The sequence below is a fragment of the Hemicordylus capensis genome, chromosome 4 (genome assembly GCF_027244095.1).
Source record: "Hemicordylus capensis ecotype Gifberg chromosome 4, rHemCap1.1.pri, whole genome shotgun sequence".
Classification (NCBI taxonomy): Eukaryota; Metazoa; Chordata; class Lepidosauria; order Squamata; family Cordylidae; genus Hemicordylus; species Hemicordylus capensis.
The window spans coordinates 225,358,924-225,385,389 of record NC_069660.1 but is presented as its reverse complement, the minus strand read 5'-3'; the positions used below and the strand labels follow the sequence as shown (position 1 = coordinate 225,385,389).

The following is a 26,466-nucleotide window of genomic DNA, read 5'->3' as shown; positions in this document are numbered from 1 at the left end:
ATGTTCGGAGGTAAAAATAAAACATGAAAATTTTGATTTCATGCCCAGTGACCCCTGTGGAGAGAGTGCATTATTGGATCTCCTTGCATGAAGGGGAAATAAGCAAGTCACATCCTCAGCATGTTCATCTGCTGCAGCATCTCATACCTCCCCAATCATCTTTACCTGTCTAGCACAAGGGGAAAGGACACTTCTCCAGAACTGTCAACATCCTATTTCCTGCGAGGCATGTTACTGTAAATCCCCTTGAACTCAGCGTATGCATCAGTCCTACAGATTCCCCAGGCCAGCAGGGGATCACACCTGTTAACTGGGTTAAGGGCTGTCATCCTGTCCATGTGGAATCCTGCTGATGGGAGGAGCCCCTCCCATCAGGTACTCCATCCTGGAAGGATGCTTTTAAAAGTTGTCTGTTTTCCTATGTCCAGCTACTTTTCCAATTGTACAACTTTGACCATGGTACCCACATGTAAGTAATGCAACTGGATTATTAGATTGTGTTAGGAGTTAGAAATTACTTTTCATGTTATTTTTCATACCTGCCTTATTTCCTTTACCATCAGTTCCCGTTCCTATGACTTAAAATAATGGGGGTATTCACATGCGCAGGCAAAACCGGTTTTCCTGGCACATGTGAACCGCCAGGAGCCGTGCAGCTCTCTGCAGCAGCATGGCGGAAAACCTGCTTAGGAAGCCTTCTCCTTTGCCCAGGTTTTAAATGTGAGGGTGCACAGAAAATGGGTCAATTGATCATGTGCCGGTGCCACACGGCTTTGAATGACACCTACATGCAAGTAGCCTCTCGACCAGCATCAGGAGGCTCCCCATAATGCACCACACACTCATGTGGTAGATTGTGGATGTTCCAGGGGCCTTCCAGCCCCAGAAACCCCCTGCTGGCAGGAGCTGGGAATCATCTGGACAAGCGATCCACTCGCTCAGCAAAGGAGAAAGGATCATCTGCAGGGAGGTAAGCATTTTGAGGCTTCCTCCCCTCACCCCTTTTCTCCAATTGTGAGAAAGGGCTCACTCTCTTACAAAGAATGATCTGGTGCGGAGTGTGTGGTTTTGGAAACTCTGGGGCTTTTTGCCTCCTATGTGTGCAGGTGCTCAACTAGCTTACTTGCTCACTAGTAATCCTATCATGGGGTAGACTTAACCATACTCCTGTTCTGTGGTGACCGATGGGATCAGATAATCAGAGGTTAAAAGACCCTAGAACTAAGGTTATCTCTGGAAAAGTGTGTGGTGGCAGTGCTAATAAGGGTTCTAACGGATGGACCGAGGCCTGAGTGCATAAGCTAAGTGCATAAAACCTCCAGTCCATTCAGGACAACCCCCATAAGTTATGAGAAAAGGCTATATGCCTATATGTATTTTGGAAAAATAACTCAAAAGAGCTCAGACTCATCAAGCTAATGAGTGAATCACACAGTGCCAGTTTGGATGATATTTTCCCAGCCCAACCAATCAGAAGGGGGAAGTGCCAAGTGCACACCTATTATAACATCTTCCTTCAGTGTCCCAACACCATCCTGAAGCATCCCTATATTGTGTGAAGAAGTTTGTTTGTCCAAACAGCAGCTCTTCTTTAAACTAGTATTTGGAGATTTTACAAGAGGGGGGAGATTTTGTGTGTATTTATTAAGGTTTATTTAAAGAGTTTCCTTTCTAATATTCCCAACAGAATCTTGTTTTGCTACCACCATATATGCTCTCTTAATAAGCCGGAACTCTCTTCATAGGAGTCTTCAGGTTTGGTAGCATTGATATAGGCATGTATTGAACAGGACCAAAAGGTTCAAGCCAGATCTCACATTTTAATATGTGGGAAGGACATAGGATAGTGCTCTGGACTTGTGTGCTCCCTCCTACCCTCTCACATGCCAGCTACTTTCCCCTACAGCATGTGTTTAAGTTCCAAAGGAAGATTTTCTTTGCCAAAACCTTAAGTTGTAAAAACACACACAAAAAGAGTCCCTTTGGTACCTTAAAACTAACAAACTTAGTGTGACATAACTTAAGCTTCCATGGATTGGCACCCAATTCATCAGCTGAACCTGATGAAGTGGGCTCTAGTCCATGAAAACCTATGCCACAAAAAAGCTGTTGGTCTTTAAAATGCATTAAAATGCTATAGGACTCTTTGTTAGGTCAGATAGATGAGCTAGATCCAAAATGGAGAGCATCTTGTAAACAGAAGCAAAGGTAAACTAAATCTAGCAACAATTATAAGGATATGGAAAACATTTTAAAAGATATTTTGATTTTGGAATATTTGTACAGCTACAACTATACAACTCTCATGGGCTCTATTTCCATACAAATATCTTGTCAAGCAGTCACAGAATACCAGATATACATTAAAAGCACCTATGATGTTCTACAAGCATTCAGTAAATAATTTTAAAGTGTCCTTATAATGTGTTCTCCATCAAAATTAACAGAAGAGCTGGATTTCAGAATTCTGAATTGGGTTTCCAGAAGTTAAATATTTTCTAAAGGCCATTTGGGAAGATTATTCTAAAACTTTAGCAAAACTCACAAAACCTTTACAATAAAATAAAACCAACCAAAGTTAAACATATTTTTCACAATATAGCTTAGGAATCAGGTATCTGAGGATACTGTGATTTACTGCACAGCCCCTCTATTTTCAGATATTCCTCTACATCTACAGATGTTTTCACATATTTTTGGAGAACACAGACACTTACGCTGAGGATGCAAAACAGTCCATGAAAAGGATTGGTGTGTGTCTCTCCCAAAAGAGGAGGTAAATTCACATAGGAGTAAAAGTCCAATTTCTTTCACATGCACCATTTTCTGCTGCAGCTGCAGACTTCGGTTCTTCACCAAACACATTGCCTGGGTGATGGTGTGAATAATTTTTATTTGTATTTCAACATGTGTGTGCAATCCTGCCTGTGATTGAAATGCTAAATAATTTATCAGTATCCTAATGAGTGACAAAATTTGAGTATATAGCATAAATGCTTTGCATCTACGACCAAAGAAGTGACTTAAAATCCCATTCACCACCATATCCTTTCAACACCTATCAAAATGGTCTTTAAAGACATAAAGTAACCCTAATATACAACAAGCAAGTAGAGAAATCTAGTTCATGTTGCAGAACAGATCTTCTCTTGGTTCCATAACAGACAGCTCAGGCTTCACCACATGTCAACACAGAATAATTACTCCTATATGTGAATGCAAAACAGTGGGCCTTCACTCCTGCTCTACCTCATTCCTCATACTTGAGACATTCAGGCTTTGTGCAATTTGAAAGTCCTTGAGAATTAATCCTGCTAGTGTTTTCTTTTCTGTATTCAGAATTAATTTGGGTAATTAAGAGGGTGCATCTTTATTCCCTACTGAGACATAAACCACGGGGATTTACTGTGATGTATTGTATAGCAATGGTTGCATACATTTCATACTCTTTATATATAACTTAAAGACTGACACACAAGACAGTTTTCTGGCACAGATAGATCTGAATTGCTAAACTGCAACTGAAATTCAATGTCAAAATTTAAAATCAAGACTCCCTGCCACAATTTCTTTTACTATGTAAACTGCTTTAAGAACATTCCTTGTTGAAAAGCGGTAAAGTAGCAGTAGTAGTAGTTTTCATTGGCCCATATGCTGCAGAGCATGGCATAGATGCTTCCGGTCGGCTCACGCTGCTGTGGGTGTCTAACGAAGCACTGGCAGTCTTGCACAAGTGCACAAATCATTAAAGCACTTCAGAAGTGCTACTTACACTTGAAACCATATCAGTAGAACTCCTGAATGCGAGCATGCTGCTTATAGGATTTGTGCTCTCGTGCACGACTGCCAACACTTCCTCTGATGCCCACAGCAGCACAGCCAATCAGAAAACACCAACGTAATGCTGTGTAACATAACAGATTCTATTTATGCAGTCAGAGCAAGACTGCCATTGACTTCATAAAAGTTTAAGACCTTGGATTAAATAAAAATGTTCACAGCCAACATAAATACAAGATAAATTAGAGAAGCTTTCTACTTAAGAAACAATGGTTATAGCTTATTTTCTAGGAACTAAAATTACAAAACAATTGAGGTAGCATGCAAAAAAAAAAAAAAAAAAGTCCAGCCCTGAGGTACATATATTTGTGTGTTAACGAGTGCTTCTGGGGAAAAGAGAAATCAGTGAAAATCGGACCCTACCCACTCAGAAGGAGTCTGAATTACTAAATGCTAGGGAAGTGCTTTGTATACAGTGCCTCCACATGCTTAGTGAGGATGTCAGACGTGGTTATCTATTTGTTTCTACCCTATAGGAAGTCTTTGACTTAGGATGCTTCGAGTTAAGATGAATGGCATTTAAGGTGTTTGTAAATTACCACCCTGTTTCAACTTTACAACATACGCCACAGGAGGGGAGGGGAGGCTAGACACTTGCTGGTGCATGGGCTGCAGAAAAAGGAGATGCCAAGGTCAGCTCAGGCTCCCGCTATCAGTGAAAATGGCAGTCCTGTAGGATGCCCATCCAAGATGCTCCTCCACCACTTCTACTTCTCCTTCTCCTCCAGGCTCAACTACTGCACTGTGATGGCAAAACAGAGAGAACCTGGCCTATATGCCGTTTCCTGCCCAGCCTCTTTTCTTCTCTAACTGTTGCCCAGGAGGAGGAGATGGAGGTGAGCTACCCAGTATCCTCCCTTCCTTCAAAGAAAGAGCAATGAAGGGTCTGGGAAGGGTTTGGATGATCTCTAGCATCTGCCACAAGGAGCAGCAAAGTACATTAGTAGCAGTGCCACTATCACCCTCCCCAGTTCACTCTGCCACTCACCACAGCACACGAGCAGACCTGCTACAAGTGTCAGAGCAGGCTGCCGGAGGAAGAAGTCCTCCAGCATCCCTCAATGAACAGCACCAGAAGCATGGTACATTGAGGGATTCTCCCTCAGCCAGGCACTCTTGCCACCTGGCTCTGTCTATGTGTGGGATACCTGCAGCCCGAGCACACACATGGCCCCAGCACCAGTGTTAAGTGTGCGCTCGTGCCCTTAACACTGGCTGAAGGCCAGGATGAAAAGTCAGGTTAAATGGGGCGGAAGCACCGGGACAGGGAGAAGCCTAACCCAGACTGGGCTGCCATAGACTGGGTTAGGCTACTCATGAGAATAGCCTCAGTGTCATGCAGAGGCAAATATATTTTTGCCCTTTGTACCTAGTGTTAAGTTGTGAAGGGATTCATTTGCTATTTCTTTTTAACATATTCTCTTGCCATAGTCAATGGGAATCTCTTAGAGTTCTCATGAACTTTTTCTAGTTTTAACATCCTTGTTCCTAGCACGACAGTACAGAAAATCAAAATTTCTACTGTTGGGTGGGTGGGGGGGGGAGGGTTAAATGCCCATTATGATAACAGACCTCATTCTAAAATAGAAAAAGCAAATTTGAAAGAAAGGCTTTTTAATTGTAACTTTTTAATTGGAAAAACTGAGATTATATAATATTCTGTAGCCCAATCCATCAACACCCTTTTCAAGAGTCGTTAAATAAATGAGCGTTGCAAGAAAGCCATATGAAGTACATCCCATCCTACAGCATCTCCATGCTGCCTGGTTCTCCCCAAAATTGGCTTCTGCCCTTGCACTATAATGTCACTTTACAGTATATTAATGAGAAAAGAATGATATGATTGCTATCACTCCAGATTTTAGTCTGTTCCTATAGACTGTTTTGATATGGGAAGCAATCTCGTAGTGTCTGCTAACCATTTCCTTGTTTCCAGCATTGCCCATGTAGGGAAGCCAAAGAAACACAAACACAGAGTTTCAATCTGCTTTCATTTCGAAACCATGTCTGCCCACCACCATACACATACCAGCACTGTCTTTAACCTCTTCTCCTAAAAAATTGGTTTGGTAAGATACGTTAAAAATAAAGACAGATATCCTGACTAATGAAGTGCAACAGTGTTGAATTCCAGACCAAGGATCCAGATTAATGGAAAATGGGCCTCAGGGACATATTTTTCGGTCATGTAGGCAGCTGTGGAAGGAAGATGAGATTGTTTTTTTGTAGTCTGGAACACAGCACAGTTGCACCACTGCTTCATTAGTCATGATGTCAGCCACTGTTTCGTTTTTCCTGATTTTTTTGTCAATTAATTGATACAGGACTCCCCAACATAGTATTTATTTTCAGTTGAGACTGAACAATATGGGGGGGGGGAGGTGACCAAGGGCAATAAAAAATATTGAGCAACAGCTGTTAGCAGCTGCTGAAACAGCTTCAAATGCAAGAGCCAGCGTGGTGTAGTGCTTAGAGTGCTGGACTAGGACTGGGGAGACCCGAGATCAAATCCCCATTCAGCCATGAAACTAGCTGGGTGACTCTGGGCCAGTCACTTCTCTCTCAGCCTAACCTACTTCATAGGGTTGTTGTGAAAGAGAATTTCAAGTATGTAGTACACCGCTCTGGGCTCCTTGGAGGAAAAGTGGGATATAAATGTAAGTAAGTAAGTAAGTAAATAAATAAATAAAAATAAGAAGTGGTGTAATGAGTTTGTCCAGTTTCATCCACCTACAATACATAGCCTCAGGAAGCTCCGGGTGTGTTCTAGGATACACTCTCAGTTCTTGTAATGTCAGTGTCATAGCTAGAGAAGAGGGGGCCTATGTTTGCCCCTCTCCCTGGTGGCCCCTCAGAGTGAGAAAGATAATGAAGAAAATAGAGAGGGGTGGAACTGGGGGGCCTGGGTACTTTGAACCCATCCACTCAATTATAGCTACACTCCTGTGTGAAGTGATGCTAGTCCCAGAAAGCCTGGCCAGAAACCACTGTGCATCCTAGAACATTCTCCAGACTCTTCTGGAACAGGTTCAGTGCCAAATGTGCAGGGACTGATAGGCAGACACATTGGTCCAAAAATAATTCCTTGCAGCTGGGAAGTCTTATTCACAAATCTTGTGGCAATCATGCAACTGCTTACACAAAAAAGTAAGAAATATTTGTATTCTCTTAACATTACTGAAGAAAAGCCGGTGTAAACGCAGCATCATTGAAAACTGGCTGAAATTTTTCACAACCCTATCAGAAACGCCACATCAGTGTAAACACCGCAGCTAAAGCACCAAGTCCAACTCCCTCCTTTCCATTTCCCATGGAACGCCTGTTTGTGCTCTGTGTGGGGCATTCAGGCCTCTTGCTCGCTCTCTCTCCTCACACTGCAAAGGTGTTTGCTAGGTTGGGGTGGCCAGGTTGGGCCCATGGCAAGGCCAATCCACCCCCCCTGCTGGGAATAGCTTTTAGGGCTGGCAATACAGGGAGGTAAGCACCTTCTAATCTACCTCCCACCCGCCCCGACAAACCGGCTGCTAAATACGGCCATGGCTTCGCTGTAAGCCCAACCTGGCCACCCTGTCCAAGCAAACACCTTCGGATGGGGGAGAACAAAGGGCCGAAATACCCCCACGTGGAGTGCAAATGGTGCTCCATGGGAAATTGAAAGGGTGGAGGAGTATGCAAACCCGAGGCCAGGAAGGCCCAACTGTGCTGTTGCTGCTCTTCCTCCGTGGCCTCCATCCCTTCCAGGCCCTCTCGACCATGTGGAGCCTACTGTTAGTCAGAGAGTCCTGCTGTGCTGCTGCTGCACCTCTTTCCATCACTCCTCAATTTGGACGTAAAAGCCACATTGGTGTAAACACCGCAGGTGCCTTAAAATAACTTTTAAGAACAGAATATGTAAATAGCTTTGCTAATACGAAAACAGTTTATTACAGTAGCCCTGCTCTGACTATTCTGCACACACGTATGCCAGCATGTCTGTTTGTGTATGACTTGTATCTGCATTAACTTTAAAACAGAACAGGTCCCTCAAATGCATACAGACAGCAAAAATCTCTATAGGCATTATGCTGGTACATAAAGCAACTGTTAAAGAAAGTAAAAAAGCAATAACTGTGTCTATTTAAAAATATAGTATATATATTTGCTTCATTTGGGGAGTCTCTGACACACAGAGACAGAAAACCTTGAAATCTGAATTTTATTTCAGGTTTGTGTGGTATCTAATCTAATAGTTAATTTAATACTGATGCCTATATATCCGAATTGTTTTTCAAGTCCTAAATATAAAGTGTAAATGGATTTGCAAATACAACCTATATTGCTGAAGAAAAATATTCATAAGCCTATCTGCAGCCAACAGCATTTATAAAACAATAATTGTAGAATTACAGAAGATACAAAATATGCAACAAATGTATACAATTTCTAAAAATCTATTATTTATATCAGTCACCAAACAAATATATATTACATCACCTTCAGACAATAGAAAGACTTCAGGAAATACACAAAGGAACAGAACAGGGAGTTTCTCTACCCTTCTAAGGCAGGCATGACACATCAAGAAGCTCCTTCTAGCTGAGTGCAGAGACAGTGAAAGGACACAAAAGGGGAGTCCATCCACAAGACATGGAGTGCTCAAGTTATTTTAACAGTCAGGCTGGCCCAATCCAGGACCATGTGTAAGTGCACGATTTCAAGTGCTTACCTGCAGCTCCCACATGAGTAGGGACAAGTGATTTTGGGACGACGCCATGCATGTATTCCTACTGGCCTGCACAGAGCTGCCACTGACACTGAGCTTTGGAGTGAAGCCAGCATAGCTATCATATGTTCATGCATATACCTCGCGGGTTATATATTTTTTTGTTTCCTATGAGGAAACATGTGACAGTTAACTGGGTGAGGGTTACACAAGTTTATATTTACATACCAATATTACTGCTGGGCGGAAGGCAGGAAACAGAGGCCAGGGAAGCAACCAGAGCCTTTCATACATGGGAGTGGATCACCCTCAGCTTGGTTCTAGCCATGGATGGTCACAACCAGTCACTCTCAAATTCAGCTAGCCTGGCCTCATAATCAGAGGTGACATCAAAAGCCTCTATCCTAAAAAAAAAACACCTCCACAGGAGTAGATGGGCTGTGAAGCAGATTGGTGTGTGCGTGTGTATGCAAGGGTGCAGTTGCAGCCCCTGTGAATTAATATTGAGTCTCTTGGAGATTGGCTGTAGCAGAGAGGTTTAAAAAAAGGGTTAACTTTTCTCCCAGCCCTATTGGTTCTCCTGGAGTCTTGTGCTCCTCCCCCGCTTGGAATTTGTATGTAACTGCAGAGCCGAGGAAGCTGGCTGTTGGGCTCCCTCGAAGAAGGAAAACAAAACATTTTGTAAAAACCAACCCTTTGCTGTTTGTTTTGTTTGTGTTTGATTTGTTCCCCTTGGTCAAGCTACCTTTTTGCTCGCTCTCTCTCCCACCCTCCATGAACCACGTGTTTGTTGTACATGTGAAAGAAGTCCCATCCCATGTGTGAGTGAGAGAGAGTGTTAAGCTTTAAAAACCCCAACACATTTCCAAATATGCCACAACTGTTCTAGTGCAAACTTGTAAGAAAAACCCTCCCCATCCCAACAGTATACCTTCTTGTGAAGAAATTAGCCCATGCAAGAGTATTGAAAGCTTTGGGGGGAAAGGCGGGGGGATGCTCTGACAAAATTGATCTGTTTTTGGTTTTGTTCCTGAAAATACACTGCTTATAGCTCTAATCTGATCTCTGTGTTTGGGTTTCTTTCTCTTCTCCCTGCCCCCATTAAAAATATTTATAAGCTGCTTTTTTAGGAACAGAGTTTTCAAAATGGCTTAAATAGCAAAATATGAGAAAATGGTTCTCTTAACATGTTTCCCCTTTTAAACATTACTATTTTATTTTATTTTGCTTTGTACTTGTGACATGCTCCCCCACCAAAATAAAAATGGTGGCTTTTCTTTCTGTAGTGTATAGGCCAAAAGTCCATTTTTGTACACTTGCTTCAAAATAAGGCTTTGCAAATCAGTTCACGATAAACTCATTTTTAAAACTCCCTTGCACATGAAATGATTGGTTGTCTCTGAATTCTGCAAAATTGGGATTACTCCATATATGACATCCAGCTGTCCTATTTGAAATCAAAATGGTGGCTTTTCTCTCTGTAGTGTATAGACACACACTATACATTGTATATATACTGTAGTATATAGACATACACTATAGTTGCATATGAGTTTTTGCTTAAATGCAATGTAGTCAATAGAAGAGATCAAACTGGATTACATGTTGCTGTGATTGCTATAAAACAGGCTATTTGAATTTGCTTCTGAGCTTACATGCTTTGCATTGGAGTGTATGTGGCTAAGTCAGTCAGTCTCAGTCTCAGTCTCAGTCTCTCTCTCTATATATATATATATTAGTGACACACATCCTGTTCTCCCTCCAAAGAGGTCAGGATAGTGTACATGTTCTTCCACCCCACTTTTAGCCTCACAACAATCCTGTGAGGCAGGTTTGGAGAGGAGAGAGAGTGTCTCAGCTAAATTCGCACAGTGAATTTCATGACTGAATGGGGAATGCAAGTCCCCCAATCCTAGTCTTAACACTCTAATCACTACACCACACTGGTTCTCAACTGTGTGTGTATTGATTGCAGGAAAAATCTGATGCAGGAGGAAAAGATTCATTTTTAGGGTGAAGCAAACTAATGGTGAGGAGAATGTTGGATAGCTTTAAGAGAGCATGAAAGGCTTTAATTATCAAAATGTGGGGAAGCTGTGGGCCCAAGCCTGGATCTTTTAAGTACCTAGCAACACCTCTGTTAAGGGAGAGAGGAAGAGTAGTAGGATTGTCCTTGCAAAATCTGGTATTGGCAGGTATGTTCAGAATTTCTTCCAAAAAAATACAAAAATAATAATAAAATCAATCTTTCCCTGAGTGTATTTTAGTGTAAAAAGTAGCAAACTCAGCTAATTTAAGGGGGTGGGGAGAGGAAAGGAATGAGAGAGAGAACAGAGAGGAGGAGGAAGACAGAACAGGTGTAGGCTATGCAATTTTTAAAGAAGAAAAAACTATTAATGCCAATTTTGTGCAGGCAGCACTCAGGTGTGAGTCATAGCTATGTGCTGGGTTTAAGTATGAATATATGGTACGACTTATTTATTTATTTCACTTTTATACCGCCCCACACTCGTGTCTGTGGGCGGTTCACAATGATAAAACAGTTAAAACACATTAAAAAACACAAACAATTAAAAACTAACAATTTAAAAATCAATCACAGAATTAAAAACCTATATATTATTAAGAAGCTGAAAAGCCTGAGTAAAAAGATGAATTTTAAAATATTTTTTTAAAATTGTCTATTACAACAACACATATTTACATTCCACTTTTCAACAGCTCTCAGAGTGTTTTACATATATAATAAATAAAATAAGATGGTGTCCTGTTCAAACAGGTCTCACAATCTAAAAAGAAACAGACACACACCAGCAACAGCCACTGAAGGCATGCTGTACTAGGGTTGGATAGGGACAATTGCTCTCCTGCAGCTAAATATAAGATAATCACCACTTTAAAAGGTGCCTCTTGCTCATGTTAACATATCTGAGTTAGCACATCTTGACCAACTTAAGTAATCATGTGTTACCTGCATAATTAAGCCTTGAAAACAAATGCCCTCCTGAGGGAAAAGCAAGCTGATTTGAAGTCCCTGCATATCTTCCAAGATCTCTTGATATGCCAGAATTTAACCATTTGTACTAGGAATTGTATAAATCTATTGCATTCTCAGTTATATTTATTTTACTTCTTCTTTGTCTTGGAAGGTGCTCATCATTACGGCTCCAAGCCAAAAAATCATATACCTAAACTGAAGTCAACTAGCATTAAATCTCCTTAATGCTAGGGATAAATAGCCTAAGGGGACATACAAATGCACACAGAATCAAGTTGTGAAAAAATTAAAGAACAGCAGTGGTAAATAAAACAAACTTCAAATAGTTTAGGACTGCTAAGGATTTAAGCTTCATCTTGGTATAGCATCTTGGTATAACTCAACAGACTTAAAAGAAATAAGACTTTATACTATTCATTATTATCTAACATTGTGGCTCTACTTATAGGAGTTTTCTTTTTTAATGGAAAGGTCAGCAACCCAAGTAGTAAGCAGGAGTTTTAACTATAAAACCACTCAAGAAGGTGCAGATCACAACCCCTTAAGATAAAATGAATTATGAAGATTATAAACATATCTGATAAGATTGGTTATGAAGCTTAAGAATCCACAAAATCATTTGCCATTCTCTTTCTGGCAATTGTCCAAACTCTGGCAAGTAAAATGAATCCTACAGTCAATAAGGCCATAATGATGAGACTCAGCAAGCAGACTTTAAAGGTTTACTATCTGCATGTATCTTTAGCACAAATGCTAAAGATGCACGAAGATAGCTAAGTCACCCTGAAGAAGCTTTTGGGATGGGACAAATGATCATATCTTTTGCTAATTTGGGCCAGCAACAATTCCAGGCTAAAAGCAGAAGGCATGCTCCATGATTGAAAAAGCTTACACTTAGGGGGAGAGATGGAGGAAGGCAGCGAAGGAGGGACTAAAAAAAAAAAAAAAAAATGCAGGCAGGGCTGGATATTTCTCTCTGTTTCTTTTTATAGAGTTTATAGCTCAGAATGGGTCTTTAAATGATAGAGCAAACATTCCGCAATTGAAATCATTTAGCTTGTTAGAAATTCAAAGTTTTGCAGCCTGAGCCTTTGCATACTTAAGTCCCACTAATTTCAAGGGCACTTGCTGCTAGGTGATGGTGCTCAGGACTGCAACCCTGGGAATATCCTAAAATGCCAAAGGTCATTTCTGGTTTCAAGTATTTTTAGATCTGTGGATAGTGAGGCTGGGTGCACATGGCCTGATCCGGGACCACGGATAACGAGAGCCCCCTGCATGGCTTTTATTTTCTTTTTGTTTTGGTTAAAATATTTGCAGATAAAGTCTCTGTAAGTTTCAATCAATATTTGTAACATATCTTAAAATATTATATCATTCCATTTGCACATTCCCTCTCCCCTCAGTGTGTCTTGAAACTGTGATTACATGCTCCACAAGACCGAGAGATGGAGTAGGATAGGAATAAATACATATAGGACTGTCTAGAATACTATAATACTCTGGAGAAGAATGTCCTTTTATTTTAAAAACAGTTCAATATTATAACATTGGCGACAGGGTCAGAAAGAATCTAAGGCATGATTCTCAGGGGGACTTCTCAAATTTATAGGTTTATACCAAGTTGCACACCTAAAAATATACAGTACAGTATACATGGGACAAATGTATTTGCAAATGGTGTGTGATACAGGTACAATTACTGAGGCAGCTGTGGTTCTATGTTGAGTATGTACTAGTTAACAAAGCCAGATTTCCCTCTGTGTATTGTTTAGAATACTGTTCAGTTGAGAGGCAGTAAAACATGCCTAAATTTTCCTCCAAAATGTGTAAATTATTTCTTCAGTGATGCTCCTGACAGCAAGCTAAAAACCTCAAAACTCACATCACTTGATTCTCAAGAGGCTAAATGCTGGTAGGAAGACACAGTTTTACAAAACAACAAAATATAAATAAGCTATAGGAAAGAAAATCTTTTTCTTGTGATTTGAAAAAGAATCTTATAAACAATGAAAAATGTAAAAACGATACAAAAGCACTCACAGTAGTGTCCCTTCAAATATTTACACTGCTTCTATTTGGAGAATAATTTGTTCCATTTAACCAGAGTCAGACTCTGAGGACCGCAGTAATCCAGAGAGATTAATTACAGCCTTGGAGTTCTTCTAACACAACTCTGGAAGGCACAGTACCAAAAGGAAAGGAAAGAGAAGAATGTACACTTCTTTCATTGAGGTATGTTAACCGCTATGGACGCTTAGTTACATCAGTGAAACAAGCTTCTGCCTACCATCCATTTGTATGTCAAGGAGAGCACTATAAGGTATAAATGAGATCAATACTGGGACCCAGAAGATATCTAGCATGTGAAAGTCTGCAAAATAACATGGACTGCAATGTTGCTAAGAGGCTCTGGAATGCTCTCCCAGTGGCTATTCGCTCCTCCATCTCCATCACAGTTTTTAGAAAGTATGTGAAATCTTGGCTTTTTACCCAGATTTTTATATGATTATCTCTACTGCTGCATCTTTATATTGTGTATGGTTATCTTATGCTGTATTTTAAATCTTTTTAGTCAGATCTATGTTTTTATATTTTAGCTTAATATTTTAACTGTGTAATTTTTATAGTCTTGCTTTCGTTTTTGTGTGAACTGCCTTGGGATTAATGAAAGGTGGTATACAAATTTAACAATGAATGAATGAAATTTAAATCCTAAATAAGTTAAGCACCCTAAACCAGGGCTGCTCAACTTCGGCACTCCTGTAGATGTTGGCCTATAAGTCCCATAATCCCTGGCTATTAGCCATTGTGGTTGGGGATCATGGGAGTTGTAATTTAAAAAAACAGCTGGGGGGGGTAGGTTAAGCAGGCACATCCTAAACACATTAACATCAACAGAACATACTTCAAAATAACACATCAAAGAAGTAACCATACATTCCAAGAGCATGCATGACTCTGTCTTTGGTAGAACACAAGCTGTACTAAATGATGAGATGATGGTGAAATAATTTACAACACAGATCCGTAGGTGGAGAGGGATTTTGAACTCTTCTTCCACACACTCTTTCCTTTCCAGAATGGTCGTCTCCTCAGCAGAGGTTACATCCCATGTCAACTGGAGGAAAATAGCTGAGGGGAGGCTGTTTGAAGGGGGAGAATGGTTGATGGGTGGGATAATTTAGCATCTCCTCCCACCTATTCTTTCGATGCTTTAAAGCACATCCACTCCTGTGTTAGGATTGGAATTCAACAGCAAGCCATATTCTAACAATGGGTCGTTCAAGTGATACCCGCCCCAGCACACATCCATAAAGAGAAGGGGCCTATGGGTGTCCTGACACCCTTAATTGGGCGGGGGAGAGGGCTTTTCATCTGAATGGCTCCTAACCATGCACTACAAATACTTGTTTAATCAATGGATATGCTCTTGGCATGCCTCTTCTTTAGGTCATTTGAACTGGCCCGCTGATCTGCTGCCATCAAGACTAGTTAGGCCTTCAGGGAGCCTTCAATTTCAGTAAAGTTCAGCAGAGGCCTACTAAGATCCCATAATTACTTTTTACACAAGGCTGCTTATTCTTCCAGTTAAGTGCACAAGCAATGCTTCTTAACACAATCAACAGAGCAACCACATAACTGCTTCTGATCTGGGATTCATTGAGGTTTAAAGCAAATCACATGAAATAAGAGTGAAGAAAGAAGCATATAGATGGTAAGTAATACCTTCACCCCTCTGGTATTCCTTGCCATTGTAGAGCATCCCCACATGAAGCTGAAGATACAAGAGAATAATCACAAATAAAGAACCTAGGTATCTGTAATCACACAGATGGCCCCTTCACACAATAATTTGTGGGACTGCATCACAAGATCTCACTAGGGAGCATGTGAAAATTATCAGCCATGTGGGTTGGTCCAATTATACAGGTCATTTACATTCAGTCAACACCTTATCAGGAAATGGTTGCTGATCAGGTGGGAAAGATCTGCAAGAACTGGACTTGCCTGTGTGATTAATTCATGCAAGCTCTTCAACACACAGGACTGCATGATGTGGAAGTGGCTGCCATATGGCCTTCCAGGGTTTCTAAACTGTTTTAAATGTTTTAATTGTTAATGGTTTTAAACTGTGTTTAAATTTTTGTGATTATTATTTTTAAAAGTACTGATTTGCAAGTTTTATTTTTGGTGCTGTGCACCACCCAGAGCTGTTTGGATGGACTGGTATAGAAATGTAATTAATTAAAATATAACTATGTGTGTTGAATATGAAAGGGCCCATTAGAAACATAAGAGAGAGAAAGAGAGAACTTTACATGTAGTTCAAACATTTCTGTCACTTTAAATCTCAATGTGATAACACCTAGGGTTAAAGGGAACCAAAAAGCGTTGCAGCTGCTTTAGCTTGACAAGAAAGAAAACACAATATGAAATAGGAATCGAAGTTAAGTAGTATGTAGGCACTTACATGGTGATGGCGCATGTACTCCTTCCTCCAAACTATCTTCAGGCCCCTCCTCACCAACACCAGAGGTGACTGAATCTTCTGGGGCAGAAGCAGAATCTGGTGTGCTTGGCCCACTAACAGAACCAGAGTCCCCGTCCTCACTGTTGGATCCGTACTGATCTTGCTGAGCCGCTATTCCACCCTCACTGCAGCTTCTGCGCTCTTTCCTGTGCACACGAGAGTGAAGCACCATTTGGTGATAAGTACGGAAGATCTTGCCACACTCAAAGCACTCCGTGGACTTGTTCTGTGATGCTCTTCTACTCTGACGAGAGGATGGTCTATATTCTAGGTCATCTTGGCCAGTGTTACAGTTGTCTCCTGACTGCATACTGTTGCTTTTCTCTGAACGCCCATTAGTACAGTTCTTCTTCCTGGCATTACTGGAAGAGCTGGGTGAATCCTGCTCTTGCTTACGCTTTTCTTGACTGACAAGAATATATTCCCTTTTGTCCCTATCATAAGTGACATCAGCATCTGCCAGGACCTCATCCCATCCCAAATATTTCACATACTCAGAAGGCTCGGCAACCTTTCCTTTGGTGGCCAGGTGCCACGCCTGGTAACTATTGACTGGATCCAGCTCAGCTACTCTGTTTCCTGATTGCCCCCTTGAAACACCATCTATGCCTGCAGATGGCCTCAAGTTCAAATATTGGAGGAAAATCTGTTTGGCTATATATGAGTCAAGGTCTCCATCAACCAGCCTTTCAGCTCTGTGTTCACTGCGGGCTCCCTGAAACCTGCAATGTACAACATTATGTGCTTTTAGGCTTTCCATATTTGTAAACAGGTTTCCACACTTGGTACAAACTTCATATAGGGACAAGCCGGTCACAATGGTCTCTTCCTGAATAACATCATTAATAGTGGCTATGGGCTCCAAATCACTTTTTGGCTTATTTTTGCTCCCAGATTTTGGGCCATGTGATTTCATGTGGTTTTTGAGAAACCAGGGTTCTTTAAACCTCCTGCCACAGATGTGGCATCCATGGTCAAAAGACCCTCTATGCTTTTTCATGTGAGCTTTGAGGAACCAAGTTTGACTAAAGGCCTGTCCACAGACTTCACACGGAAACTCCCCCGTACTTGGTTCACTCTTACTGTGCTCAGCACAAGTTTCGCCATTTGGAATCTGAGTGGTAATGTGGTCTCTCTCGATGTGGTTTAACAGCGTCTCTTGTCTTAATGTCATGTAGTTGCACAGCCTACATTTGAAAGGTTTGTGCACTTGGTGTATGTGCTGCTCCAATTCTTTCTTTCCTTCAAATTTGCTTTTGCAGAAGGTGCACTGAAAAGTACATAACTTATCTCCAACAGATGCTTCTGCAACAGTCTCTTTTCTGCTGCTTCTGAGTAAGATCTTGCTGTCTTCTGTGGGAGCTGCTCCGTTCAATATCTTGTTACAGGCAGAGGTGCTTTTGGTAGGGCTGGTGCAACCATCAAGGCCTTCTGAAACTCTCATCTCTCCAAGCTGCACCTCACCTCCCATCTCTACTTCATGCCCCTGGCTGATAGTGCCTGTTCTGTGACTCCGAATGTGTATCTTCAAGTTGCCCTTTTGGGAAGCTCTGTGGTCACAATAAGGGCACTTGTATGGCTTCTCCCCTGTGTGCTTCCTCATGTGCTGCGAAAGGGAGCTCTGGAAAGGAAAACTTTTGCCACATATGCAGCAGCTGTGCAACACAGACTTGTCTGCATCCATATCATTCTTGTTCATCTTGTGAGGGCTGGAGGCTCTTCGTAATTCCATGTTTGCCTCTATGCCACAATCCATTTGTACCACAGCAACATCAGTCAAAAAGGTAAAACTCCCACTCAGGAGTGCAAAATTGTGTTACAGTTTCAGTCATCCATTTCTGCTGAGCAAGACTCTATCTCTTCATTCTTGGATTCAGGTTTTCCCTCAGTTGTTTGAAAGCATGTAGGCTATTCATTGGTGTTTCTGAATCATACGGCAAAGAGGATCTGGAACCAAAATAGTATAAAACAACATTACTAAATGCAAAACACTTTTTGTTGTTAAAACTTCCTTTTAATACTTTGCAATAGATCAGATATCAAGAATTTTTATTCATCTGTTCAAAAATGTCAACTTTCACACATATTGTATCTGACATAATCATTAATACAATGAAAAGTTTAGCAGAGCCATTCATATGGAATTTTAGTAGTGTTAGGCACAGAGTATGCATCTATGAAATTGGTATTTACTAAAAATAAGAATATAAATCTCAACACACAATTTTAATTTTTCTGTCCAACCAAAAGTGGTTATGTGCATAGTTTCAAGTGAATAAGCCTTGAAGTGGCTGCAGTATTTTAAGTCTGTGGATTTACAGACATGTATAATTTCATGAATAACTGCCAAACTTTTGTTTGCCTTCAGATATAATAGGTTTTAAGAGTACAGAACTGCATTTAAACTGAAAGTGGTTCTATCCCAGGCACTTCTACCGTACACAAACTGCAAAGAGTTCATCATATTTTTACTTAAGAGGAAACAATCATTCAACTAAACAGAAATTCTAAACAATTCAATTAAATTACAACAACATATTGCTTGGACAAATGCTCAAATATAGGGATGTGCATGAAACGGATTTTGTGTTTTCTTTTGAGCTTGAAACAAAACACAGATGGCCAAAACATTTCACTGAAACGGCAGTCAAACCGGTTGTTTAGACAAAACTAAAATTGAAACGTTTTGAGTGTTTTGGACATAGGGAACCATGGGGAAACTCGAAACACCCCATTGTTCCCCATGGGCAGCTCCTAAGGATGCCAAAGTGGGTTCAATGGTAGGGCATGATGAGTGCTACCTACCACCCAACCCACAAATGAAATGGGCAAGCAGACAATTTTAAACAAATTTTGTTTCACTCTTGAAACACTCAAAATGGCATTTTGCACATCCCTACTCAAGTAGCCTTGGAAGCCCCTAAAGAGTAGTGTGAGTTCAGACTTGGGTTTACATGAACAAATAGGTATATGCTGAGATTCAACACCATTAGCGTCAATGGAAGGGTTTTTTGCTTTGTTTTGTTTTTAAGAGATATGGCAGGGACTGGCTTCAGTAGGATGATGATCCTATTGGTATCTGTTATTCTCTCCTGAAGCTATTCTCTCCTGTATGAGCCTCAGATACTTAGGCTCGTTATATCCAATTGACTTTGAATCTGATTGCACAGGAATAAAGCGACACTGTTATTATGTATAGAAGCACAATTTAAACCTTTTCACTATAAGAACCATTATGTTCAATGAAATCATAGGAATGTAGGAAGCTGCCTTATACCGAGTCAGACCACTGGTCCATCTAGTTCAATATTGTCTGCACTGACTGGAAGTGGCTCTCCAAGGTTTCAGACAGTAGACTTTCCCAGACCTACCTAGAGATGCCAGGGAATGAACCTGGGATCTTTTGCAAGTCATGAAAGTCATGTTAGGTTACATTAGAGATCCTTTGTTCTGTTTTTTAAGAAGGAAGTACATCTCTTTGTTGGCAAACAGAGGTATCCTGTGGGCCTCTGGTGGTAATATTTGCATATACAGTACGACATTCTCAGGAGGAAGATTCACATTCCTCTTACAAGAGATATCTCTATTCTTGCCTCTTCTAATGTCAATTCCTCTCTCAGTTAATGGGAACTTAATAAGCTGCAGTTTATTAAGAGACTGTTGAGCTAAAGTAATTGTTCATATGGATATAGCCAGCAAGTTACTGGCATCAATGTGTGAACAGGGCCTTGCAAGATTTTCAGAAGATTTTAGGTCTGGGTAAGTACATAGGAGAAGAGAGTTCCAACGCTGTGAAGCAGCCACAGAGAATACTACTAGCACACTGAGCTCTAACTAGATTGAAGGTATTGTCAAGACAGTAAAGGTAAAGTGTGCCGTCAAGTCCATGTCAACTTCTGGAGCCCACAGAGCCCTGCAGTTGTCTTTGGTAGAATACAGGAGGGGTTTATCATTGCCATGCCGCGCAGTATGAGATGATGCCTTTCAGCATCTTCCTACATTGTTGCTGCCCCAATATAAGTGCTTCCTATAGTCTGGGAAACAAACCAGCAGGGATTCGAACCAGCAACCTCTGGCTTGCTAGCCAAGTCATTCCCCCACTGCGCCATTAAGTGTCTTGTCAAGAGAGTACATTATTAAAATTGTATTTTTCTTGCCCTCTCACTACTCAGTTCCATGCTTCCAAACAGCTATGGGCAATGACACAATGCTCCATTCAGTACCGATTACCATCACCAGCACAGCAGACCAAATCAAGGTTTCCTGCATTAGCAAATTCTTCTCAGCCAACTCTTGAAAGCAATACCATAGCACAGATCTTGATTTTAGTTTTTAGGCCAGCCCTTAACTAATTTTCTTTGACTCTAGGAGCCAGTTCAAAAACTGAAGAATCAAACATGGACACTTGACAAAATCACCAGACATAGTGAGGGAATAGGGACATGCACAAATTGATTTTTGATTCAATTTGTGCCCCAAACAAATCACCCCTGATTTGTTTTGTATCCAAATCTACCCCCCACACACAAATCACTCCAGATTCGATTTGTATTTACTTTGATTCAATCAGATTCAGACCGATTTAGACCACCTAACAAGGTTCCAGGGACACCAAATTTGTGTGGTGGGTAAGTCCCCATGGGTGCCACCTACCACCCAAATTTCAAGGCAGTGGGACACTTGGTTGATTTTTAATTTTTAATTTTTACTGATTTTGAACATTTCCGCCATAGGAAACAATGGGGATTTGAAGTTCATATCCTAACCCTAACATGGATCCCCAGCTTTCATTTAAAAAAAGAAAGAAAGAAAGAAAGCTAAGCCCTAGCCCTTGTAGAAGTGGAGTTATGGGGCAAAATGTGCAGACATTTTTCAAGTGTTTGGATTCTTTGATGTATAATAACCTTTTCTCATAATTAACCCCTATGAGGATTCTTTATACGCCGTCTTTTCTTCTGTTCATCCTTGGACGGTGTCAACTGCCATGTGTCAACTATACACAAATACACACACACACACACACACTGGGGAACTCAGTGTTCATAATCTTTGGTGTCTTCATTAGACATTTTCATTTCTTCTATTCATTTTGACCCCACTGCTTTGCAGGTGGGGGTGGGGAATTAGTGGCATCCCATTTTCCAACTACCCCCCAAACCACAAGCCACTGGGTACTCAGTTTATATTTTAGGAATTGTTCAGGTGTTTAGACTCTGGTGTGTAATGAATCCTCATAGGGATTCATTATGAGGAAAGGTTATTAGACACCAAAGAGCCTAAACACTTGGAAAAAAATCCTAGAACATAAACTGAGTAGTATCCCACTGCCTTGCAGGTGGGAGTGAGGTATAGTTGGCACATGGCAGTTGACAGCTGGCACTGTTGAAAAGACAGTCAAGATGAATAGAAGAAATGAAGGTGTGTAATGAATCCTCATAGGGCTTCATAGAGGGGAAGTTATTATACACCAAAGAATCCAAACACTTGAAAAATAGTGACCACACATTTTGCTCCATAACTCCACTTCTACAAGGGCTAGAGCTTAGCTTTTTAAAAAAAGTGAAAGCTGGGAATCTGGGGGAATTAATAGGAGGGATGCAAATCTCGAATCGATTCAAATCAAATTAGGCACGATTAGATTTGTACCTAAATCTAGCAAATGGACCACAGGTGTGATTTGTTTTGTCTCCAAACCACCCGAATCAGCTAGATTCGGGTTCAAATCAATTTGTACCCAAGTCAGTTTGCACATCCCTATGAGGGAACACTAGGGACAGGGAGTGTAAACGGGTTGCTCTTTATCCCTTTACAAGTAAAATAACAGAAACAGGGCTGCCTAAGACAAATAAATACTTTATTAAATAATAACTCTATTTCTGAATATCCTAGTCAGGGTACCACGGTTAAATTTATAGGAACATGGTTCCTGGGATTTGTTCCTGGGATTTGTCAAGCCCTGCCTTGGGTCGTATCCTGAGCATCTACTTTCCAACACAGCAACTTGTAGAATTAGGTACTGAGCTTTCTTAGATCAGCTGAACATTCAACTTCAGTTTACCATGTTATAGCAGTAGATGTTTATATTATCAATTATTGCTATAGACATACACAGCAGGCATTCCATACATTCTGCACTGGTTTTGGAATAAGACTGTGACACACTTTTTATGCTGAGATTATTCCTTGAATAGATTTCCTGCTTCATCACTCAAAACTACGAGTTAAGATGTCTGCCTGCATGCCCTGTGTACAAAGACAGTATCTGAACTAATCAGAGAAATTAGCAGTTCCAACTAGAAAAGCAAGCAGTCTGATAATTAAAAGGCATGCTGATAAAGGAATCCCAGAGGTCTGCAGCAGGAATTTAATAATATTGGGAGCATTCCAGATGAAATGTAATGGTTATGAAGAATCTAAAAAGAAAATTAAGAGAAGACAGATCTGTTTAATCCACAGATTGCTATAAAGACAGAAAGACTCCAGTGAAGTTAAAACTCTTAAAATAAAGAAGAGCTGTGCATCTAGGCAAATCAAGATCTATAGTGGGGATCACAAGGGAAGAGAAATACAAAATCCTTTAGTTGTAATTATTGTGAGGGGTTCGATCAGTATTCTACATTCTCGTCCAATTAAGAACACAGTTGCTGAAATGCCTATTGCCCACAATGAAAGTGTCCCTCATACTTTAGTAACAATTAAGCTACTGTTTCTTTAAGCAGGATGCAGAGCTAAAGAATGGTTTTCTCATTCTATCTTGGTTCTTCATATACATTTTCATCTTGAGCTTGACAAGGTACAGCTTATTATTATTATTTCTTGTTTACACAGTCAGACAGGTGTTATTGACTGGTTTGTTTTATCCAGACATCGAGTCCTTCCCAAAGCTCTGGGATGCCAGAATTTTATTGTCAATTGTTATAGATATCGTCGCAGAATATAGGCTGTTCCCAGTAAAGCTGCTTTTTGTAATTGGCTGATGGTGATTTCTGTGGCCCCTATGGTGTTGAGGTGCTCTTCAAGGTCTTTTGGAACTGCACCCAGGGCGCCAGTTACCACTGGGATTATTTGGGTCTTTTTCTGCCACAGCCTTTCAATTTCAATTTGTAGATCTTTGTATTTTGTGATTTTTTTCTATTTCTTTTTCTTCTATTCTGCTATCCCCTGGTATTGCTATGTCGATTATTTTGGCTTGCTTTTCTTTCTTCTCGACTACAGTTATATCTGGTGTATTGTGTGGCAGATGTTTGTCTGTTTGTAGTCAGAAGTCCCATAATATTTTTACATCTTCATTTTCTTCAACTTTTTCAGTTTTATGGTTCCACCAATTTTTGGCTACAGGTAGCTTGTATTATTATTTCTTGTTTACACAGTCAGACAGGTGTTATTGACTGGTTTGTTTTATCCAGATATCGAGTCCTTCCCAAGGACCTGGGATGGATTATTATTATTAATAATAATAATAATAATAATAATAATTTATTATTATTAATTTACATTTATATCCCGCTCTTCCTCCAAGGAGCCCAGAGTGGTGTACTACATACTTGAGTTTCTCTTTCACAACAACCCTGTGAAGTAGGTTAGGCTGAGAGAGAAGTGACTGGCCCAGAGTCACCCAGCTAGTTTCATGGCTGAATGGAGATTTGAACTCGGGTCTCCCCGGTCCTAGTCCAGCACCCTAACCACCACACCACTCTGGCTCTATGAAATTGTTCCCTATTGACCACTATCAAATTTCAAAAGCTCAGTTCAGCATGTCTAAGCAGGTATCTCTGCTCCAGCTTTGATTCCTATCAACCACTGCTCCAGAATCCACACCTTGCTTGCTTGCTTGCTCGCTCCTCCACCTGGTCACGTCTTCCTGGCTCAAATAGGCAGTGGAGGGATCCTACCAGGAGGAGCAGTGAGCAAGCACACAAGGCAGAGGTTGCTGCCTCCTCTTCCTGGTTATATTCATCTGGCCATGGACCAACATGATCAGGAGGAGGAGGAAGCAACCTGGCCCCTCTTTACTTGCTAATCTGCTTGTTGCACAATAAGGGGCAAATGAAAACCTATGCATTGTACATGCGGTCAGGTCTCTGTATACGTATACTGTAAATGTTTGTGTGTGAAAATGACTGGACACACACTCATTTTAAAAGCAAACTTGTGTACAGATGCTCTCAAATGCAAGTACAGATGCACATGGTCAAGGAATTTCCAAGTACAGTAGTAGTGTTCACAGTTGCAAGAGTGCAGTGCAGTGCAGTGCTGTACATACATTGACCATAATGTCTACAATATCATCCCAACAAATCAGTATATGCATAGATTGTACATACTTCGAACATAATGTGCAAGATTTGAGTTGATTTCACAATCACAACTCATTACATCAGAGGTCCCCAACATTGCCAGCAGCTGCCTTATGCTATATATAAACACTTTAGCATTCACTTAGTGAAGACAATCAAGTGAGAACACCTATTCTATTCTGTTTTACAGGCTGAAAGATATTCTCAGATATAAATGAGTAAAAATCAAAGCCTTTATTACTTAAAGTGCAGATCACAATCACACCCTTAGTCTTGAAATGACATCTGTTCATACTGAAGATTGTGGGGAGGATGGGGGTCACTCAAGCAATCAACTGAATTTAAAAATAAACTTTCAGTTCTGATTTGAGAATTCCAGGTTTTGCACATCAACCTCAAAAGAGGAACAGTCAAAATGCTCTAAATCATGTCTCAGAGTTTAGAGTACATTTGTTTTTAACTGAAATACCATTTACAGTTCTGATTCAAAAGTTCCTGCTTGGAAATTGATAGGACTTACATTAGATGAGTGGTATGGTTGTCCTCAATGCCATCCAGAGTGTCTAGGGTCAGACAAGAATTTGACCCCAAGTCTTGTTGCTCCATTTCTACCAATCTATTGTAGTGATTCTTTTCTAACACCAGAACATGCATGCTATCAAGGACTCTGCTTGAACCATAACTTTAAGCAACTCCTACACACTGGAGAGCATGGCATGCCCAAACCTTCCTTCCTGCAGAAATGCTTTTCTGTAGTCCTTTTATGGGCAACTGTATTCACCTTTATATTGCTTACTTCCAAAGGCAACACAATTGCTCCATAATTCTGGAGCAGAGAAATGGTGGGGGGCGGAGGGCTTGTCTTTAAATAGTAAGCATATCCTTGAATTCACAGGAAATCCTAGCAGTCTATGCCCTTCAAAGTAAATCAAGTATTAGGAAAAAGTCAGTGTGACTTTGCCTTGGGGTGGTTGTTTTTTTCCTGAGAGCCATTGAAGCTAAACTCTGTCAAGGTTTTGGTCATTGTTGGTTTTGTGTGGGGTTTTTTTTGTTTTTGTTTTTTTGGTAATCAACAAAATACTTTCATAACTCAAAAGCAAAATTAAAGCAGGAGTTGCCAAAGCAGAGACTGAAAAAGGGGAGGAGCAGGCTGCTAATAGGGCAAAACAGAATCATAAAACATGGTGTCTTTCATTCAGCTTGACTCTTTTCAAAATCTTTACAGCAGTGGCCTGCTTTCTTTTGTTTTTCGCAGATCTCTGCTTCTCTTCCCATCCAGGGACACAGCCTTTTCGTATTTTCAGATTTGCATCTGTGAACACAACTGTACGCTGAGATTCCTTGACCACGTCATTTGTTTTCTCTTCATCTTCTCTCCCTCCCTCCTCTGATCTAACAATATTCTAAATGGGCTCCAAACCTCCTGAGAGAAGAGTCAAGGCTGTTCTGAAGCAGAACAACAGACAGTAACCCTTATAAAAAGACACTCATCAAAACATTATTGTTGTTATCCGTATCTATCTACCTATACACACACTCACAGAGACAAATGCACAAACACGGTAATGCCTTGCCAAAGGGAATCTACAAAGAGGGCAGGTTTCTCCACAGTAAAAGCATGGGAAACAGTGGAGATGTCTATAACACAGCTCATATAGCACTTTCTGAAGGAGTTTTATGGAGAGGTTATTCTTGTGCACTTCTACAGGGTATGTTGAGAAACACAGGCCTGTCACCCACTCAGTACATATTTTGTGCTTCAGTATACTGACTATGTTTGTCCTTTAAGAGACAAAGAAATGCATTTTATTGGTTACACTGTAGCACTATACGGAATGAATTAAAATACATCATTAACATCCTGGTCCAGCTTATCTTACTACCAAAACAAAGAGACTATTCTTTGGACAAATGGGAGGGGGGGGAGGAACCCATAACAACAATGAAGCGCTCCTTGCCCTAAAAACCGTTCTGTTACAAGATCAACAATTATAAGCTTATATTCTACGGATTTGGATCCCAAATAACTGCATGAAGCGATGCATTCACTAATGGGAGAGTAAGTACCATTGATGACAAGGCCTTGGGGCTTCTG

General features: G+C 40.6%; 1 protein-coding gene and 1 long non-coding RNA gene across 14 annotated transcripts in view; one reads left to right on the top strand and one right to left on the bottom strand.

The window, feature by feature from the left end:
• ZNF516 (zinc finger protein 516) overlaps positions 1-26,466 on the bottom strand; it is a 164,425-nt gene that overhangs the window by 70,451 nt on the left and 67,508 nt on the right. For all 13 annotated transcript variants that reach the window (XM_053246650.1, XM_053246651.1, XM_053246652.1 and 10 more), the window contains one exon: positions 16,015-18,021. In XM_053246650.1, the coding sequence (XP_053102625.1) occupies positions 16,015-17,830 (1,816 nt within the window). In that variant the 5' untranslated portion in view covers positions 17,831-18,021. The remainder of the gene's footprint in view (positions 1-16,014; positions 18,022-26,466) is intronic.
• Positions 825-26,150, top strand: LOC128323468 (uncharacterized). The gene is made up of 3 exons (XR_008306280.1): positions 825-970; positions 4,569-4,676; positions 25,627-26,150. It is a non-coding gene; the product is annotated as an uncharacterized LOC128323468 (long non-coding RNA).